Raw genomic sequence first — 22,026 nt, 5'->3', positions numbered from 1 at the left:
AAAGAGACCCGTCTGACTTTGTTTGGTCAACTCTTGAAGAACACTTGAAATATATCTTGAATTCATGAGAGAGGAGGAGATTTGTGAGTTAAGATGCAAGTTATGAATGACCAACTACCTCTCTTTATATAGGAATCGGGTTCAATGTTGTGTTTATCACGAATTTCGAGATAACACACCTTTAAACTTTGAACAAATGATAAGATAACACCAATTAAAGATAAAACTTGATGGATTTCGGGATAAAGATGGTTGATTTGAGTTAGGATTTCATCTAGGAACATTCTAGTAACTTGAATTTGAATTATAACACACTCAGGATAAAGATTAAGCCATAAACGAGCTGAAAATTGGGTTAAATGAGTTGAAACGAACTATTGCAGCTACTGACTGAGTTAAACGAGCTGAATACGAACCAACTAAAGCTGCTGCAGTTTATACGCTTGCTTATAATTGCTATAACTTGATTTTTAACATACATAAACGAATTGTAAAGAAACTAACACATAACAAATGAATAAAATGAACTTTTATTTATAACTCCAAGACCTGAGTTGTAGTACGGGTCGGGTACAATGAAACCGGAAAATAACAGATATTACAATAAAAATAGCACCAAGCTGCCGCAAATTTACTGCCCATCCAGTTTCAATCCCAATTCAGTTGCAAAACATGAAAATTATTATTCAAAACAAAAGTTTAAAATTATGTTGCCAAGTTGTCGCAAAATTTACCACCGTCAAAAGGTGGTTGCAAAACATAAAAATAAATTCTGTAGGGGTATGGTACTAAAACTCGGTTCTACGACCCTAAATCTATTATGTTTGGCTTATTTCATTACATGGACTAATACAATGTTATTGGGCTGAGGGGGTTTTGTGGAGGTAACCCTAACTGGGCTAGGCCCATTAGGGTACCATGATGGTGGCCATGAGACTCTATATAAGGAGGTCTCCACCTCCTTATCATGGTCATGCTCAATAAGAGCCACCACCACTTTTTGTGTCTGTGAACAAGAGATCCTCAGGATATCTTAGCAGTCACCTCCACACCCCCGAAACCATTGCAGGTCACCAGGCGCAGCCGCTGAAGAAGAAGATCAAGACGTGGTTCGTTCATCTCGAAAATCCGTGGAAACATCGTCATGGATCAGGTAAGATTCATTTCGTGCTTCGACATTGGCGCCATCCGTGGGACGGCAACGAACTGCCCTTCGATCTTCATCTCGGCTGTCAGATCTCTCCCAAGAAAAACACAGATCTGGAAGTTTACAGAAAAAGGCTTCAAAGCTTGTTCTATTAAAGCTCAAAAAGATCCATAGATCTAAAAAGAGGCTTCCAGATCTGGGCAAGAAGGAAAATCCGTGATACGAATGATCAGATCTCCGAATCTGTGATGGTTTTAAATCTGCTCCGGGCTTCAGATCTGTCCAGATCTGATTTACAGATCTAGGTCTAGATTACAGACCTGGATTTTAGGTCTAAAGTTGCAGATCTGACTCTTAAATTGCAGATCCAGAAATTACCAGACTTCCGCCGCCATGTACGCACGCCCGTGGGTTCTCACTCCGCAGCCGTGCATGTGCCGCCGCGGAAACCACCATCTGGGTTTTGCGCAAGAGACCTCCGCCATGCACGCGCACTCGCGAGTCACCACTATCGTCGTGCATGCGCGCATCAGGCTACGCGCCAAACTTCAAGGTTGGGAATCCTCCTAATATCCCATATGGCTACGCGCCAAGGTTGGGAATCCTCCTAATATCCCATATGGCTACGCGCCAAGGATGGGAATCCTCCTAATATCCCATATGGCTACGCGCCAAACTTCAAGGTTGGGAATCCTCATAATATCCCATATGGCTACGCGCCAAACTGCAAGGTTGAGAATCCTCCTAATATCCCATATGGCTACGCGCCAAGGTTGGGAATCCTCCTAATATCCCATATGGCTACGCGCCAAACTTCAAGGTTGGGAATCCTCATAATATCCCATATGGCTACGCGCCAAGGTTGGGAATCCTCATAATATCCCATATGGCTACGCGCCAAGGATGGGAATCCTCATAACATCCCATATGGCTACGCGCCAAGGATGGGAATCCTCATAACATCCCATATGGCTACGCGCCAAGGATGGGAATCCTCATAACATCCCATATGGCTACGCGCCAAACTTCAAGGTTGGGAATCCTCATAATATCCCATATGGCTACGCGCCAAACTTAGGGGTTGGGAATCCTCATACCATATGCTCACGCATCACATATGCTCACGCATATTACACATGCTTACGCATCACATGCTTACGCGTCACATGCTCACACATGTCACAGTCTACACGCACGCGCACGCAACATCTGCGCGTGGCGCATAACACAAAACCAAAGTCTACGCGCACGCGCATGCAACATCTGCACGTGGCGCGTGACATAAAGTAGCTCGTAAGCCGCCTCACGCGCAAGCTCCACTATTATTACAGCTCATAAGACGCCTCGCGCGCAAGCTGTTATTATTCTTACAGCCCGTAAGTCGCCTCACGCGCAGGCTTTATTATTCACACAGCTCATAAGACGCCTCGCGCGCAAGCTGTTATTATTCTTACAGCCCGTAAGTCGCCTCACGCGCAGGCTTTATTATTCACAGCTCATAAGACGCCTCGCGCGCAAGCTGTTATTATTCTTACAGCCCGTAAGTCGCCTCACGCGCAGGCTTTATTATTCACAGCTCATAAGAAGCCTCGCACGCAAGCTGTTATTATTCTTACAGCCCGTAAGTCGCCTCACGCGCAGGCTTTATTATTCACATCTCATAAGACGCCTCGCGCGCAAGCTGTTATTATTCTTACAGCCCGTAAGTCGCCTCACGCGCAGGCTTTATTATTCACAGCTCATAAGACGCCTCGCGCGCAAGCTGTTATTATTCTTACAGCCCGTAAGTCGCCTCACGCGCAGGCTTTATTATTCACAGCTCATAAGACGCCTCGCGCGCAAGCTGTTATTACTCTTACAGCTCGTAAGTCGCCTCACGCGCCAGCTCAATTACTATTCTCAAAGCTCATAAGACGCCTCTCGCGCGCAAGCTTTATTACTTTCACAGCTCGTAAGTCGCCTCACGCGCCAGCTCAATTATTATTCTCAAAGCTCATAAGACGCCTCTCGCGCACAGGCTTTATTATTCTTAGCTCGTAAGTCGCCTCTCGCGCGCAGGCATTATTATTCTCATAGCTTGTAAGCAGCCTCACGCGCAGGCTTCATTATTTTTACAGCTTGTCACCATCATGGGGAAAACCTCCCAAAACTCAGACAATAAAGACAAGGCCAAAGAAAAGGGAAAAAACCGCCTCACACCTTATAAAGTCCAGCGCTCCACCTAGACGCTTGCACGCCCAGGAGCAACACTGGACTTGGGGGGGCTTGTAGGGGTATGGTACTAAAACCCGGTTCTACGACCCTAATCTATTATGTTTGGCTTATTTCATTACATGGACTAATACAATGTTATTGGGCTGAGGGGGTTTTGTGGAGGTAACCCTAACTGGGCTAGGCCCATTAGGGTACCATGATGGTGGCCATGAGACTCTATATAAGGAGGTCTCCACCTCCTTATCATGGTCATGCTCAATAAGAGCCACCACCACTTTTTGTGTCTGTGAACAAGAGATCCTCAGGATATCTTAGCAGTCACCTCCACACCCCCGAAACCATTGCAGGTCACCAGGCGCAGCCGCTGAAGAAGAAGATCAAGACGTGGTTCGTTCATCTCGAAAATCCGTGGAAACATCGTCATGGATCAGGTAAGATTCATTTCGTGCTTCGACAAATTCAATTATCGATGTCTCGTAAGAAAAAAAATATAAAAGATCATAACAAACTCAAATAAAAATCATCGATCGAAGAAAAAATTCTACAAGTGTTAACCAAGATTTTAAGATGAAAGTGATTAAAAATCAATAGTAAACAAGGTCACAAATATCTACCGAAATAAAAAATAAAAACAAGCAGGAGGTACAAATTGATTACAAAAATATAAAAAAAAAAATGCTAAAAGGCAAAGTTATTTATGATGATTCATGGATAACTAATATCAATAATCCTCAATTACTGTTAATGATTATTCTTTAGGCTCAATCTTATTGAAATGCATTCGTAGATGCTTAATTATCGTTATTTAAGGTCAATTGTCATGATTTATGGTCAATTAGATGTTTTTTTAAGAGTCAATGATGATGATACATTACGCTCAATTATGCCCAATGATGTTAATTAAGATCGTTGGTTCTCAAGTAGAAATCCCAGTTTATCCCTATGAAATTATGATAGTAATTTACTTTAAGAGTAAAGTACCATTTTCGTTCTTGTGGTTTGACAAATAATGCGAATTTAGTCCAAAAAGTTTATTTTTTGCATATGGATCATCTACGTTTTCTAATTCTCGCCAATTACATTCAAATCAGTAACCCCGTTAAATTGAATCGTTAAGTTAGGAGTAAACATGTCTTTTCACTCTTTCTTTATTATATAAGTAAAGTGCCAAAATCTTCCATGAGGGTTGGTCACATTTGCGAATTTCGTCCAAAAATATTTTTTTCTCAATTAGGCCCTCGGTGTTTTCCAACCATTGTCAATTTCGTCCAAATTGCTAACTCGATCTAAATTTTCAACGTTAACTTAGGGGTGTTAATTACTGTCCTTTTACATGTTAGTTTACATTATTATTATTATTATTATTATTATTATTATTATTATTATTATTATGTGTTTATTTGATGATATATATAACATCTCACGATTCCTATGTTTGAATCCAATATATTATTATCGGTTTGTTTGTTCTTATTTATTTTTAGTCATATAAAAGGTTTTAATAATAATAATAATAATAATAATAATAATAATAATAATGTAAACAAACATGTAAAAAGGATAGTAACCCCCTCCCCCCCCCCCCGAGTTACCATTAAATTTAGACCGAGTTAGCAATTTGGACGAAATAGGTAACGGTTGGGAACATCGTGGGTCTAATTGCGAAAAAAGTTTTTGAACGAAATTCGCAAATGTGACCAAACCTCAGGGACGATTTTAGCACTTTACTCGTATGATAAAGAACGAGTGAAAAGACATGTCTACCCATGAATTAACGATTCAAGTTAACGGGGTTAGTGATTTGGATGTAAGTGGCAAGAATTGAGAAATGTAGATGGTCCACATGTAAAAAATAAACTTTTTAGATTAAATTCGTATTATTTGCTAAACCATAAGGACGAAATGACACTTTACTCTTACTTTAATTTACCCAGACAATTGTTAGTAAATTCGCAAAAACAATACATAAACAAAATTATATTGTGACCATCCCATCAAAAATTCTGGTTCGATGAATACATGTTTTGGATATATATACCTACAAATATAGTGCACCACAATTATTGTGATTACTCGGATTCAGTTAAAAATCTCGGTCGTAATACAATATTGTGATGTTACCATGTCTATAGAAACATTTGATCTAATAACAAAATTATTGCCATTGCTAAACCAGAATCAAACCCTTGGTTTATAACCAAATCAAAAACCTCGAGCCCGAATGACACACCTTTTGTGACTGTTTCTTTCCTTCGTATCTCCACCACTACATTTCTTGACTTGTCAAGAACCTTACATGATCGATCCATGTATGACCCCTCAATCATATACATGTTTTTCTCATCATAATAAACTCGAGCTAGCCTCTTTACCTTAGGCCACAACACATTAACATGCTTTCTTGCACGACATATTGGCTTTTGCTCCTTCGATGATAGTTCGCCTTCAAACACAAGCCAGTTATCGAACATCTTGAGTTTCTGGTTAGCACATGTCACATGTATAAGAAACATGTCGAAAAGGTATGAACATATAGTTGTCGGTCCTTATATTTAATTTACCACATGATAAGTTGGTAAAATTGTCACACTATTGACGTTTACAAATAGGGGATGACAAATATTTGACCAGATATTTATTAATAACAACAAAATAAGTGAACTTTCCTGGAGATAATCAGGAGATATTACTTAGTCCCCACCCTTAAACAAGGTCTAATACTTTCTACCTCCTATATATCGAAGTTCAAGCTTCGCCACTGCGTACAAGTAAACGTACCTTGCTACGAGATACAGTGAGGATGGGCTTGCCAGAAGCATCCATGAGAACAAGCTCTTGTCGCCGGTGCGAGCCGTAATTATCAACTCTATATACCAAGTCACCGTTGGAGTTTATCACAGTGAACCCACTACACCCTACAAATAGTGACTTCCTCCACACCGTTAAACTACTTGGCTCACCACCACCACCAGAACTATCATCATCGCCATCGTAGCGGCCAACGTCACCACCATTAGATGGTTCTTGATCTTGACCTCGTTCTTCATGCACAGTCCTAGACAAAGATTTCAAGAGTCGTAGCATATTTCTCTTTTTCTTTTTCTTTTTCTTTTTCTTTTTCTTTTTCCTTTTCCTTTTTCTCTCTCTCTAGAGTTTGTGTGAAGACATGAAGAGATGTTTATGATGAAAGCATGAGTGGCTTTCTTGTAATTTTGTTAACTAGGTGGGGTTGTGGCCTGGAAGTATAAGCCATACCTCACATGGTATTCCCTTTTTGACCAAAATTACACACATTTCAAACGATTTTGGCCTTTTGGGTGAGCAATTGCATTAAAGGAATAAAACATATTGTATACGTGGCAATGTGGAACTTTATATATACTTTGTATGGCCATTAAAAAGGCAAAATCACCTTTTATAAACATTTAAACCTTAGTAAACAATTAAAATAACACTTCACTTAAAAATTTGAATTTAGGAGCTCCTCGGTGGGTGTCTGCCACGGATTTGATTGAACACTTAAATTCACAACTGGCTCAAGAACTTGTGTTCTTATTTATTTCAAGGAGTTTATCTATTTGTTCATAATTCACCGGTTTTGGTTGGACCGCGAACCGTCAAACTCGGCCAGGTTATTAGAAAACTGGGGTTATCGTATGCGAACCGGACCGGCTATCCTAGCGGGTCCCGGTCGAACTGGGCGGTCCAGTCCGGTTTTCAAACGCTGGTCGACACTTTTTTATTAGCCAATCAGGTGTTTCATTAATGTAACACACATTTTAAGATTTATCAGCATTCTATCATAGATATGGGTTTGATTCAGTTTATCACTATTAGTTACGTGCCTACTACTACTCAGTTGGCTAACATTATACTCAAATGTTTATCATTTACCTGGTTTGATGTTCTTCGGCCCTTCATGTAGTTGCACCTATTTTGCTTAAGGGCGTATTACTGTATTAGACACTTTTCATACACCAGTGATTACCTCTTTCACACGCTATTATCTTGTTTTACCTAAATTCAAATTTACTAGTAGGTTAAAGTAAATTTTGTTGATTCTTTGTCGTCTTTTAACAACATGTGTTTTGATTTTTCAACACCCTGCTTGACCCCTAGCTCCGTCCACTTTCTCATCTACGACATCATATGTGTCATCGAGGCACCGCCTCACTCCTCTGTTTTGGCACCAAGAGCAGTATTAGAGAATGGAATCTTTTCATTCGCTCTAGCAAAAATAATGCCAACTCACTTTCAAGTTTGCATGTAATTTTCTAATGGTTTAACAAATAGCTACATCATTTTTGGGGTCCAAAAGTACCACGCAAATGATGTTTCATGTCGCCAGTGGAGGTATATCTGTATGTGTACATTGCATCTTGATTGAGTTTCATTTTCAAGTTCATTTGCGAGGATTGCATTTTTATAGATTTAGACAAAAAGTTATTGTAAAATATTTGGTCAAATGACTCTAACCAAATTTATATAGACTCTGATCTTCGTTTCTTTCATTCGGTTTCTGGTTTTGGCTGAACAAGTAAGTTGATGCTGTAAATCATAAAAGCCCATGGATATAGTGCTACATTTGGTAACAAATATCTTTTAAAAGAATTGTGTGCATAATATAAAAGAGTTTAAACAAGGTAACATGATCTGTATCGGCGATAAATTCTTTTTATGAATTACAATTATTGTAAAACTTTTCTTATTGCGCCCTGCTTGCGGTGCGCCCATGTAATGCGCTTGCGGTGAGCCCATGTAATGCATATATGTGCGAACCCTCGGGTGGGTAAAAGTGAAATTGCACAAATTTTGACGTTATTTTACTAATCTCATGAAAATAACGTTAAAAGTGGCGGAAGGTTAATCAAGCATTATGTGGTGGCGTTGATAGCCGAAAGACAAGGGTACACGCACCAATCGGCCATTGTCCCGGTGATTGAGTGTTATGTGCCTTATGTCCAAGGCTTGATGCAAAACTACTATCGAGCCGAGGGTCTAACCGAAAGCAGCATCTCTATTCCTACAGGGTAGAGGTAAGGCTGTCTACATCCTACCCTCCTCAGATCCTACCATGGTTTTGCTATTGGTGAGATTTACTGAGTACGATGATGATTATGATGTAAAACTTTTCTTATGATTAATACACGATAAAGAGGTCTATCGACTAGTGATAGTAACGTTTTTCATCATGTCACGGTTCAAGTTAGGATCAATACGTACTTTCACGTCAAAGCATTTTTGTTATGATTAAAATAGGTTCAGGTTTGATATTTTGCAGTTAATATCACATCATTCTGTTTGCCATCAATAATATTCGTTTCATATGAAGAGGGCTTCCAGCTTTGACAACACAAGCAACGAGTCAAATCTAGTGTTGTCGGTCTTTTCAAATACTTATCAGAAATTAAAGTTAATGTCGATAATTACACGTGTATTTGTGATATTATATATATTTCTAGCAAGTAAAAAACTTAAACACGTTACCATCCGTCTTTGAATAAATAATTAACAAAAATAAATAAAAAACATAAGGATACCAATTTTTAATGTTTTATACCAACCAATAAACCTAGCTTGTTCATTTTTAGGTCAGTAGAAAACTTAAGGGGCTACCAATATATCATGTTGAAGTATCGGATAACGTGAAATGCAACACGCGTTTGGAATGTGACTCACCTTCAAGAGGTTAAACTAAGAAACTAGTGGCACTAAGACTCGAATGCCAAGAAATGATCTGACGATCTTCACTGCGCGTCACTTAAAAAATATGGGAAAATTCTCAAAATTTTCTTTTTACAAACAGAGATTCTATTTATTTCCACTCAGATCAAAAGTTCCAAAAATGTCCCCTCTAAACATGTCGCTGCTGCCAATATGGGAAAATTCTCAAAATTTTCTTTTTACAAACAGAGATTCTATTTATTTCCACGCAGATCAAAAGTTCCAAAAATGTCCCCTCTAAACATGTTGCTGCTGCCATTTTTTCTACTCGCCGACATGTTTGTCCTTCAATCAAAAACTTCAGCTATCCCCAAATAGATCGTCTCAGACGGGTTTGGTGAACAAATAAGTCGTCCAGATAAGTTTGGTGAACAAAACAGGTCGTTTAGACGGGTTTGTTGAACAAACAAGTTGTCTCAGCTAATTGAACAAATAGATCGTCCACTGAGTTATTAATAACACACAACGCTTACTTATTAGTCTTACAAATAACTCGTCCTGTATTAAAAACACGTCGCTTTGGAGGCAACATTTCTATACTCTTGATTTATGAGTATATAAACGAAATTGCTTAAAAAATAGTATAGGAATTTCCCATTAAATATTTAAGATTATGTTTAAGCTGATGCTTATCGAGAATATAAAAATCTTAAATCGGAATCATGTGATTCAAAAACGACAACTATACCTACCTGTTATTTCAGTTGCCAACTCTTTTCTAGAAAAAATCTATCTTCTTTTTTAGACGTATTTGTCTTCTAGTGCTGAAATGTGTGTTCAGGAACGAGATGAGATGTGTATCCTGTTCAAAGATGTGGTCTTTTGATTCTTTCCTACAAGAATACAATATTAGTTTTCGTCGATGACGTGTTCTTTCAGCTAGTATTATAAATTATCGGTTCTCTAAAAGTTCAATAAGCAAAATAATGTATATATAACACCGGGACAAAGTTTGGACGAAACTGGTATAAGAAAACACAAGACAGTTTCAAAGTCATCCACTAAACCATAACAATACAAAACTCTTAACTAATATGGTTGCAAAATTAACATGGTTACAAGCTATTTTGAAGGAGCTTGGGATAGACACGAAATATGCTCCTACTCTCTAGTGTGGCAATCTAGGCGTAAGAACATTTTCAGTCTATTTTTTTATATTTTGGTGAGTGAGTTTTGTAAATTATATGGTATGGTTATGAGTGGTTGTAAGTAGAGGAGAGAGAAAATGCTATATGGGAAAGTTAAATTTAGGGTTCACTGTTCATAACGTATAATATTTTAATATTTTTTAAAAGTGGTTGTGAGTGCAGGAGAAAGAAAAGATAATGATAAAGATATAAAAATATTATTTAACTAGTTTGAGGCACGTGTATTACACGGGTAATTGATGAAAATTTTAAATTTTAACCATTAAGTGAAATACAGTTAATAAAATAATCATATATTGTTAATATAATTATAATTTTTCATTAAATTACAGAAATTACATATTTAAGATTACACAAATATGTTACAAACAAATAAGACCTTCCTTATACACTGCATTTGTGATTATATTAGTCTATGTATATTGTTTATCAAAAATCAAAATGTTTAGTTTATGTCTACTTGTAACTCTTGATAATGTAGCATATAGGTCTGCTTATAACTCTTTTGTGTGATAAATAAGGTTCTTCAAGTATATACCAACCTTAGATAAATGATAATGTATCCGTGAAACTAACAAAAAAAAATTTCATATGTACCCTTACAAAATGACAGATAGTTCATTTAGTAAATCATTATACATATGCATTATAGTTATAATATTCGACTTCAATGATTTAATGATAAACACCAAGATATATATAATAGGTATTCTCAATGTTTGTAATATTTATACAAAATCTTTGAAGAAAATTAAAAAAATACACATTTTCTTAAGTTCAAATGCATATGAGAAAATTATTAAATTCAAATTTGAAACAAATCTTATATAAAAAATGATGCATTGTTGCTTGAATCCCAGCTTAAATATAATTTTTAGTTTACCATACAAATCCAAATTCTTCGACAATGATGCACCTTTATTTTCTTTATTTGCAATTATCCGTGACTTTAAAATTTTATTCTAACAGACCTGCAACTTCAATTTTTATATTTCCTTATTTGACCATTAATGTTAATAAATAAATCGGTTAGGATTTGCATTTAATAAAAATATTGAATTCATTTATTGAAATGGTTTAAAAGACAAGGACCATCTATTAAAATTGGTTGAAAAAAATGTGAGGATTGCTATGAGATTGACAAGTGACAAAAGTGGTAGTTTTTTATTAGAGTAGATAGATTGAACAGAAGAGAGAAAATACATTGATTTTTTAGTGTAGTTATATGATATATATGGATATATATATATATATATATGGTAGGAAATTGAATGACAATGCTCTAACCTACCTTGCAATTTATTCATCTTCCATGCTCGAACAAAGCACGTTGACATTGTTTTTTACTTTCTTCATGACAAAGTTGCTCAAAGGAAACTATGTGTTCAATTCATAGCAACAGATGAATAATTGAAGAAAGCCGTTTTCGTCCCAAAGATTCAAGTTCTTACGGTCCAAGCTATATTCGCTCCCCAGTCCCCACTCTGAACTTGCAGGGGAATATCATATCACACTGTTATTAATCATAGTATAGGATCGATTATATATATAAGTACTTGTATTTAAAACCTTGTACAACCGTAATAGTATACAATCACTATTACGAACACTCCTTTTGGTTTTTCGGAACTAAACAAGCCATTAGTAATAAACTTTGGACAAACTTTCGTACCAACTTAAAAACATAAGGATGTATTTTAGCAGTTATCAATTAAACAATGGCATTAAAGAAGATGATGGGTTGGGGTTGCCGCCACACTCTTCTTCTTCTTCTTCTTCTTTGGGGGGGGGGGGGGACTTTAAATGGAGTCATAGGAGTGGGTAGCATTCGTTCGGCTAAAATTGCTTTGCTAGATAAATGGAGTTTCAGGTTCAAAATGGAAGGCCTGTAGCTTTGGGCCAAGATCATTTTAGCTATACATCAATAGATAACGAAATATTAATCAATTCAGGTTAACATAAGCATGGAGGATGTTTGGAAATATATTGGTCAAATAAAACATGTTGTGGAGGTGTTGAGCTAATCAATTCAGGTTAACATAAGCACGGAAGGGTGTTTGAAAATATATTGGTCAAATTAAAACATGTTGGGGAGGTGTTGAGCTAGTGGTTGAAGCTCATATGAAAAATAGAGCTGGTTCTGCTCATAGTTCTTTGTTTTAATAAGATAGTGGGTGGGAACTCTACGTTAAAGAAGATGCTCCCAAGGTTGTTCAGGCTTGAATCGGTCAAGAATTGTTTTGTATGTCATAGATATGTGGTGGTAAATGACGTGGTAATTTGGTTGTGGTGTCGTAGGAGGGAAATGAATGATGGGTTCGAATGTGTTCAATGGCAACAATGTTTTAACTCTAATTTCTAATATTCACAAAGAATGACTTGTGGTTGTGGATAAGGTCTATTTTAGTAGAGTTCACGTTTGATGGCATTTGAAAAGAAATGGACTCCTTGCTCGATTGTAGCCAAACCACCTAAGGTCAACTGTTTTACTTGGTGGGCAACGCTAATTTGTATTCCCACTCATGTAGCGATGTGTTCTTTACGTGTTTTTCTGTCGTCAGTATAGTGCATTTTGTGTAAAGACTCAAAAGAATCTGTTGAACTGCTGAACATCTTAATATGTGAAATTTGATCTCTAATTTGGGTATATATCTTGTGTATGGTCAGATTACCTTACCTAGGTAAGTTTGATCAAGTTATGAAGGTTTTGGAATATCCTTGTGAAATGTGTTTATAAAAAAGATACAATGTTGCAATCCAATCGATATTTACAACCACCTTTTGGATTTTATAAAGAAGGAACAAGGCATTTTCAACAATAGAAGGCCTTCGGTGGTTAACATTGTGGAGGCCATCAAGTCTACTTCATAAAATATATGCTAAACAACATATTATGAGTAGACAAGATCAAGAAACTAGATGGCAACATTTTCTCCACGTAAGCCTTCAAATGAGATCCAAACGGATTCAAACGAGTTGAATCTTTTATATATAGAAGGGGAGCTGTTAGGGTTAAACAGGGTTGGGAAATAAAGATACGCAATATAAACAATGGATCCGTAAAATTGAAAGCAGACTATTGTTTACTTTGAATTTTTCACTGATTACAATAACGGTAAACTTCAGTTTAATATACTATGCAAATTAATTATAATTTAGAGTGTAGTGACAGTATAGAAGGCTAAACTAGTATATTATATCTATTACTCTTTTAAAAATAACTTATTTATTATACGATCTCTTTAACATAATTTGGGTTTTTATGGTGTCACATCTAATTTAGACTAGGATTTCCATTTCAATGCATGAGAGCTATAGTAGAAACTAAATACATACTTAGATCGCTAAATGAAAGTAGAAAAAAAAAATTTAAGCTAAACATATACACAAAAATAGGTAAGCTAATGTAGAATGTAAAGTATATATACTATTGAAATTGTATTTACTTAACAAAAGTAAAACACACTAACTCTATATTAAGAATTTGTCGGAGGATTGATGGAGTGAGGTGTTAATATATTATTCTAAAGTAGACATTTCTAAAAGTGGTAAGGCAAGTCAAAGATCTTCGTTGGAAAATGGTGGTAGATTCCAATCGGGCAATCACCGTCTTTTATCTTTTTCAAATCTACCCCCTAACCCATGACATCTTTTCATTGTCTTCATATTATTCCCAAGATATTTGGAATATTTTAAGAGGAAGTGAACGTTTCTTTTAATTAAAAAAAATAATCATATATCTGTTAGATAGTACCTACTTGGCTACTTGGTGAGTTGGTGGATTCTGTATACAAAGAATATAGAAAGATCCAACAAAATAACCATGAAAAAAAGTATTTCTATGTATCTGCAAAGATTATTCGATTATGTGATCCTTTGTGAAAAAATTATGTACTCATTTTCATGACTAGTTATATGCTATATTTTGTATCCAGATTATATTAATTGTTTTAATAGAAGTATTGTCTAATTCATTTTTTTTAAGCGGCCAACAAAAGCAAGTAGTAAAAACGTAAAGATACAATCGGCTGGCAGCAGCTAAACCAACCACCGAAAAGAAAAAGACACCAAACACACACTACATAGGACCACTACAATACAAATCTACCCTAATCCGCCCAAGACTGTTTTTAACCCAAAGATAGCTAAGGGTTTTAACATTCTCCACAACACTTCTGGTAGACACCATCGACCTATTATACACCATATCATTTTTTGCCTTCCATAAGCGCCATAACATGACAAGACATTTGCATTTTTCTTCGGGAACTTGGTATATTTTTACAGCTTGATAATGTCGCAGTACAGTTTCATACTTTCATGATTTTCTATTACATACGTTATGTTTTATGAGCTATATCTTATTCTTAACGTTGTTAAATGAACTTATCTTTACAAACTCTTGGAAGAACTCTATGTGAGTATGTGATAATGATGGACTCACAAAATCTTGAAGAATAATAAATATTCCTACTTTTTTTTAAACGGCGTTTTTTATTTTTATTTTTTATCACCAACGAGTTAGAACTTAGAACCTACAACTTAAAAAAAGATAAACTTTATCTAACTCAATGCCGATTAATAAACGGTAGTAATATTCTTCAATTTTTTATACTAAAAAGGCCAAAAAGAAAAAAAAATGATATATTTATTATTTAAGGATAATACAGGATAAAAATTTTATGGTGATGTGATTTAGTCAACCCAAACCAAAGAAGTTAATTTTTTCAAATGAAAAGGATATGTCTTTTGAAACGATCCCGGTCTATTTAAACGAAATCCACGTCTTAGGCAGCGTTTGGTATGCATGAATGATAGGGAGAATGGAATGATTCATTACGTAAGAATGAAAAAAATGGTGTTTGGTTGCTCAACGGAATGGAATCATCCATTACACATGGAATCTTATTCCATCAAAACATTCCTTCCTACCCCCATTCTTTTTTTTTCATTCCATTCCTCCTTCACTCTACTTTCTCAACAACACCATCACCACCTAACAACAACTACCACTACCATCGCCATCACCGACACCTTACCGCCACCATCGCCACCACCGCCAACACCACTTTACCACCAGCGCAACCACCGCCATTGCCGTCGCCACCATTGTCGCTGTAACCACCGAAAACATTGTAACCGCCGCCGCCTGACCATCACCGCCACCTTATCATCGCCATCATTACCAATGCTACCACCGCCACCCCCACCCCCACCGTCGCCATTGCCACCACCATTTTTGTCACCGGAGCTAACACCACCACCACCATCGTCATTGCGATTTTTTTTTTTGTAAAAAAAATTATTTTGAGATAGGAGTGTTTTTATTATTTATATTTCAATCATATAATTTTTTAGGATACCAAACAACATAAAGTAATAATTCATTTCATTCTCATAGGTTAACCAAACAAGATAAAGAAATGGAATGATCCATTTCATTCCATTGTCTATTCCATTCCTTCTTCCATTCCATTTCCCGTTTATTCTCTTACCTCCACCTGTTATCTTTTTTTCTCGTTTTCTTTTGTTTATTTTTTTGGCTAAAAGTAAATTACAGTATTTTTTCATATATTAAATAAAAATATTGTTTTTGTCTACTGGTTTAAAATTTAAAATTTCAGTCCCTAACCTTTTATTTTCTTTGCAATCAGATCTATGCTTGTAACGCCAATATTCATGTTTTTTTCTTTGTGAAATGACAAACTAGCATTTTCTAACGAAAGAATACACACACACACAGAGGGAATGGTTCGTGCGAGAAGTGATATTATAGCGAGAAGTACGAAAAATGAATACAAACCATTGATTATAGTCCTGTAAACGAATCAAACGTTCGGTGAACTATTGTGAATCATTCGGCGGTAAGTTCGTTTATGTTTGTTTATTTAATAAACGAACGAACACGAACAAAAAATTTCTGTTCGTTTAATTAAACGAACGAACATGAACGCATGTTCCGTTCGTTCATTTATGTTCATGAACGTTCATTTATGTTCGTTTATGTATGTTTATTTATGTTCATTTATGTATTAATATTAATAGACAATAATTAAATATTATCTGGATAGATCATCTGTTTAAAGGTTTTACATTTGTTAATTTGTGTTCATTTAAGTTCCTTTATATTTGTGTTCATTTACGTGTGTTCATACGTTTTTGTTTATCTTTGTTCAGTTATGTTAGTCTAGATTTTAAACAAACAAACACAAATGTCCATTTTTAAATAAACGAACATGAACATAAATATATGTTCGATTAAGTGTTCGTGTCCTTTTAAAGTTAAATGAACGAACAGGAACATGCCCTTGTTCGTGTTCATACGATTCGTTTACAGGCTTTCATTATTCACATTGATGAATACATTGGTCTCAATATCTAGGCTCTACCGATTTTATTTGTGTTCGTGAACACATTAATTTCCTTAATGAACGAACACGAACATAAAATCTCGTTCGGTAAGTGTTCGTGAACCGTTCGTGAACAAATTATTTACTTAACGAACGAACATGAATAGAGATGGGCAAAAAAACCGGTTGGTGAACCGGTTCAACGGTTTAAACCGAAAACCGGTTTTTACAAAAACCGGTTATTTAAAAACCGGTTTGACCGGTTTAGTAACCGCCGGTTCGTATATCGGTTACAAGTTCTAGAGAAAAAACCGGTTACTGAACCGGTTATGGAAAAAACCGGTTAATTTTAAAACCGGTTATTATGAAAAAAACCGGTTATTAACCGGTTATTTTAAAAAAAAACCGGTTAATTAAAAAAACCGGTTATTAACCGGTTCTAACCGGTTTCTAAACCGGTCCTAACCGGTTAGACCGGTCCGAGTTTTGCACCAAAAAAACCGGTTAATAAACCGGTCCGGTTATTTAAAAACCGGTTTTTTTCCAGGCCAAGAAAAACCGGTCCGGTTATTAACCGAACCGGTTTTTTTAAAAAAACCGATTTGTGCACCTCTAAACATGAACAAGGCCTTGTTCGTGTTCGTTTGGTTCGTTTACAGCCCTAATTGATTGTGTTTAATCAATGGTCTACATTAGAAATGACATTATCGTAATTACAAACACATATTTATGACATGTTTTTTATTAAAAGGGTAGACATGTCTTTTTTGATGTAGGGCTCATTAAACCAGGCGTTAATGTATTCGACGGTTATTTTTTCTTATGCATAATCGATCCACATAAGATGATAAATACTATTTTATTTTTCTCATTAAAATTTTGCAAATAAAATTGATTTTTTTTTGGAATTTGTAGTTGTGTAAGTTGTTTATTAGTTTTTAGATTTTGTTCTTAAAGCACATAAATTTTGCAACATCACGTTGTATATTATGGATTTGCTAAAATAGTATTACACAAAATTAGAAACATACATTTTTGTGTAGGGGGGTTTATGAAAGTGTAGACACCTATTGAATTCAAATTTGTGTGTTTGGGTGGAATAAATGTTTGTATAGTGGTGTATCGTGTGTGTTCATATATTTTACTATGCAACGATTATTTTTTACTGTGTAGGTTCATATATCTATTGTGTATGTGGTATTTTGCATTTTCGTTGTGTAGGTTCATACATTATACTATGTAGGGGTTATTTCACTGCTTAGGGATTGCTAATTTCTTTCATTTTCATCAACACATAACTAATATTACGTGTGTAGGATAATTTTGTTGCTTACTATGTATGGTATGTAAGATAAACTCTTTAGTGTTGGGTGTATTGGATAATTTTGTTCACTATGTAGGGTATGTAGGATAAAATCTTTACTGTGTAGGGTGTGTATTTGTTACTATGTTGGGTAGATAAGATGAAATATTTACTGCCTAGGGTGTGTATGATAATTTTGTTTACTATGTACGACATGTAGAATAAAATATTTACTGTGTTGGGTGTGTAGGATAATTTTGTTTACAATAGAGGGCCTTTGTGTGTGATAATTGATATTACACATTTTATGTGTGTTAATTCATATAAGGCCTTTACTAATAAAAAAACAAATGAATTTGATAAGTAGATTTGAATAGGTAAATCAACATAATTGAATACAAGATTAGTCTATTACCACGGATTAAACTATGAATTTAAATTACCAAAAAAAAAATATGGATAATGTCACACCTCAACCTAAGGCGGAAATGCCGGGACGTGATCCGATTGCTCACAGCTCGAAGATACTATTATAAATAAAATGTGACAATATCTAATTAATTATTGTAATTTCAACATACACACACGTTTACAAATACAGTAACCAATTTAAATAAAAAGTTGAGTGATAATACCACCAGTTTGACACAACAAATAAATAAGCATAACTTGATAAGTGCGAATAATGAAATCAAACCCTAACCAAGTATGTGGACCGTTGCCAAGCGAATCGGGCATTGGTCACCAGCAGGAGCACCCGCTATATGATTGATTGAATAGTAATTCCAACATATGATTGATTGAATGGTAACACAAGTAAGCAAATAGCACATAAGTTTGATTAAATCACTTCATAATAACACGTATGCATTTGTTTGAATATATATATATAGTATGAAAATATGAATACGTACGAATATGTCCCCAAAACGTTTATGAAAATCAAGTAAAATAGGGGAATGATAAACTCACCTGATCGAATAAGCCAAATGGGAATGACTATGACAAGAAAGAGGAAATCACGCTCTTCGAGAATTACCGACAAGAATCCTAATTAAATAATATTATGTTATGAATGAATCATGAATGATGTAATACTTGTAATGAAGATAGGATTCCGATGAGAATTGAGTTATAATTATGATTTGTATGTTATGGATTGAACGATTGATCTCTACGAATTTTTTTTATTATTTTAATTATAAAAATCGTTGTTTATTGTATAATCGAACTTACAATTAATTTATTTGAATAAATACGATTGCGAGGTTCTATAATGATAAATGCTTATTTATATAATTATCACAAAAAGTTATATTTTGGAAATCGTAACGAATTTCGATGGTAACAATATAGTTGCTACTTATAATATGTTTAATAAGTTCGTTATGACTTTGTATAAGAAAATAATACCTATGCATATATTTATAAACATATATATGATTCATAAAATATGAGTAAATTTAGTGTCGGTTTCAATAAAATAATATTGGTTTATTATTAATAAAACATACACACACACATATATATATATACACGAAAATTTTTAACGAAACCCATTGACAGGAAATGTTAACTTAGGATGTCAGTTAGAATAAAATATTGTTTATTTAATATTTAATATTAAGTATAATATATTATAAATAATCAAAATAGGTTAAAACAATTAATATAAAAAAATTCAGAAAAAAGGGGGCTGGCCGGGACTTGAACCCGCGCCAGTGGGCGGTCATGGGAAGGAACACACACACACCAGCCTGTTGCGCTGGTGTGTCAGTTGGTTTAAGATTACAAACGCAACATTATATATAGAGTTAATAAAACCCAATTTCAGATCATAAACCCTAGCTCATCAAATTGATTAATCCGTGAAACGTTTGATGATTTGATGTTAGGGATTTGGTAAAGCTTAACAAGACAAACCAAAATATATAACCAATTACCTGATTCATTGACTAAATAAGGTTTAATTGTGAGCTAACAGTGGCGGCAATCATGGATGAAGAACAGGTGCAAGCAGTCTTCAAAAACCCAATTAACCATAGGGGTTTGGGTCGCCGGATCTTATAGGAGGTTCAGACACATATAATTGATTCATAATCAAGGCTAGATTATATAATAAATTTTAGGTTTAGGCGGTTTGGGTTCTAAATCAATTCGTGTCATAAGAGATCTTGTTTTCCTAATTAACTATAACAATCAGGCCGAAAATGGGAAGAGGAATCCAAAGCATGATTCAATTCTGAATTTAGATCGTTAATTGTGGCTCAAGTTAACTATACGGTTCGGATTTGGGTATACGGGTTAACGGGTCAAGATCCAATTGCATTATAAAGTATTATGAAATTATTTCAATTTAGTCCCTGAAGAATTTAGATGGAAACATGTAAGGATCAAAGTATTCTTTTGGGTTAAAAATGAACATTTTCTAAAGTTTTATATATAATAAATAGATATAATAAACAAATAATAATCACTCGATATACGCGATACTTTTCGGTGTTAAAATTTCCCGAGTTTAAAACGGGTTGGGTTATGATTACCAAATACGGGTTTAGAAAATCCGTGATGTTACAGTCTCCCCTACTTTAGAGAATTTTGTCTCGAAATTAAGGAAAACCAAAACACCATCGTTTTGAAAACAATTTAGCTTTTTAAAGAAAACATCATAACATAGAACTTATAATAACCGAAGCAACGCTTCAAATGACAATCCGATAAGGGCACTTATATATAGGATGTACTAGCGACGTGTCCACCATGTCCTTATTATTTCATCATCCGTACCGTTACCCTAGCTACCTTAGGTTCTAAATCATGACACACATTTTTACGTATTATGATTCCATGTGAGGACTTAAATAATTATGTTCCGGACCATAATTAATCTTACGTCGAATGGTCTACATAACTCGTTTCATCATGTGGGTTGTAAAATATTTAAAATCACTATTTAAAAAAAACAAACATTTTGATAAATTTGAAATTCAAAAGGTGATAAAGGTTCGAGTTTAATTAATAAGACCAGGTAATTCTTGTTATTTATTTTTAGATTATTATGAGTAAGATTTGTAAATCGAAAAAAAATGGATTTCTTGAGACAGACGCTAGGAAAAGATGGATAGAAATAAGACAATAAGGTAAGAGTACAAAAACCCTAACAAAGTATGAAAAGAAACGTCATTCATATAATGAAACATGCAGCATAGTTCAACTTAAAATCACCAAACGTCACAAAACAACCAAAGAGTCGATACGACGCATAAACAGAAAAAGATAAGATAGTCTTAAAACAGAAATAAATAAAGCAATAAAAACTTCAAAATCTTCAATGATCTTCAGTTACAGTTGGCTTGATTTCCTTGACTTAGAGCACTTGAGGTACTTGGATCCATGATGACTTGAGCAGCAGCAGTAGATGAATTTGGAATAGCTTGGATAGGTTGGACTTGAACAGCTTGCATAAGTGGGGCTGGGTTGAAATGAGTTGGGTAAACTTGAGCTTGCGGGTAAGGAGTTTGTAACGCCCGCTAATTCCGATTTCAAGAATTAAAGCTTTTAGAGTATGTATAATTCTCGGGATTTATTCGACGTTCCTCGGGATCCTTCTCGTCACCCCGGTACATTATAATCACCTAACTTTCTCCCCAAGTTGCTACACACTTCATACTGGAGGGACTAGGGTGTAATATATTTTATATCATAATATATAAAAAAAAAACCTAACCCTAATGTTACTCAGCGCCGATCGCAGCCAAGACCCACCCTGCTCGAATTTCTTCTGTCCAGCCAAGTTTGATCCGTAAAAACTTCAATTCAAGATCGGTTTTATGATTCCTCATGTCTTTTACACCTTAATTGATCATATTAACGCGGTTATTGGTCGTTAAGGTCGAGTTTTGATGATAACAGTTTGCTGACAGATTCATATACGTTTATTGTAGGGTCTGTAACGCGATGATAATCCATTGTTTTTTATCGATTCTTGATTCCATGATATTTTACTTTGAGTCTAGTTTCAAGAAAGGTATAATACGTAATTTTTGGATGAGATTTGAATGGTTTTTATGAATTTATAAAATCGAGTGTCAAAGCTGATGCAGGATGACGGACTCTGGTCTATCTTCCCGACGTCATAAC

The 22,026-nt window shown here is 35.2% G+C and overlaps 1 protein-coding gene across 1 annotated transcript; it reads right to left on the bottom strand.

Moving 5' to 3' along the window:
* Positions 1-5,464: 5,464 nt before the first annotated feature.
* LOC143531230 (protein LURP-one-related 17-like) lies at positions 5,465-6,482 on the bottom strand. The gene is made up of 2 exons (XM_077026573.1): positions 6,140-6,482; positions 5,465-5,841 (listed from the first exon to the last, which is right to left on the bottom strand). The coding sequence occupies exons 1-2, from the start codon at positions 6,443-6,445 to the stop codon at positions 5,488-5,490; spliced, it is 660 nt and encodes a 219-aa protein (XP_076882688.1). The 5' UTR covers positions 6,446-6,482; the 3' UTR covers positions 5,465-5,487.
* Between the last annotated feature and the right edge of the window lie 15,544 nt (positions 6,483-22,026).

The sequence above is a fragment of the Bidens hawaiensis genome, unplaced genomic scaffold, assembly GCF_021521415.1.
Source record: "Bidens hawaiensis isolate Kalapana, Puna unplaced genomic scaffold, B.hawaiensis_p1.1 tig00009111_1, whole genome shotgun sequence".
Classification (NCBI taxonomy): domain Eukaryota; kingdom Viridiplantae; phylum Streptophyta; class Magnoliopsida; order Asterales; family Asteraceae; genus Bidens; species Bidens hawaiensis.
The sequence above is the reverse complement of the archived record's forward strand: the minus strand, read 5'-3'. Positions and strand labels throughout refer to the sequence as shown.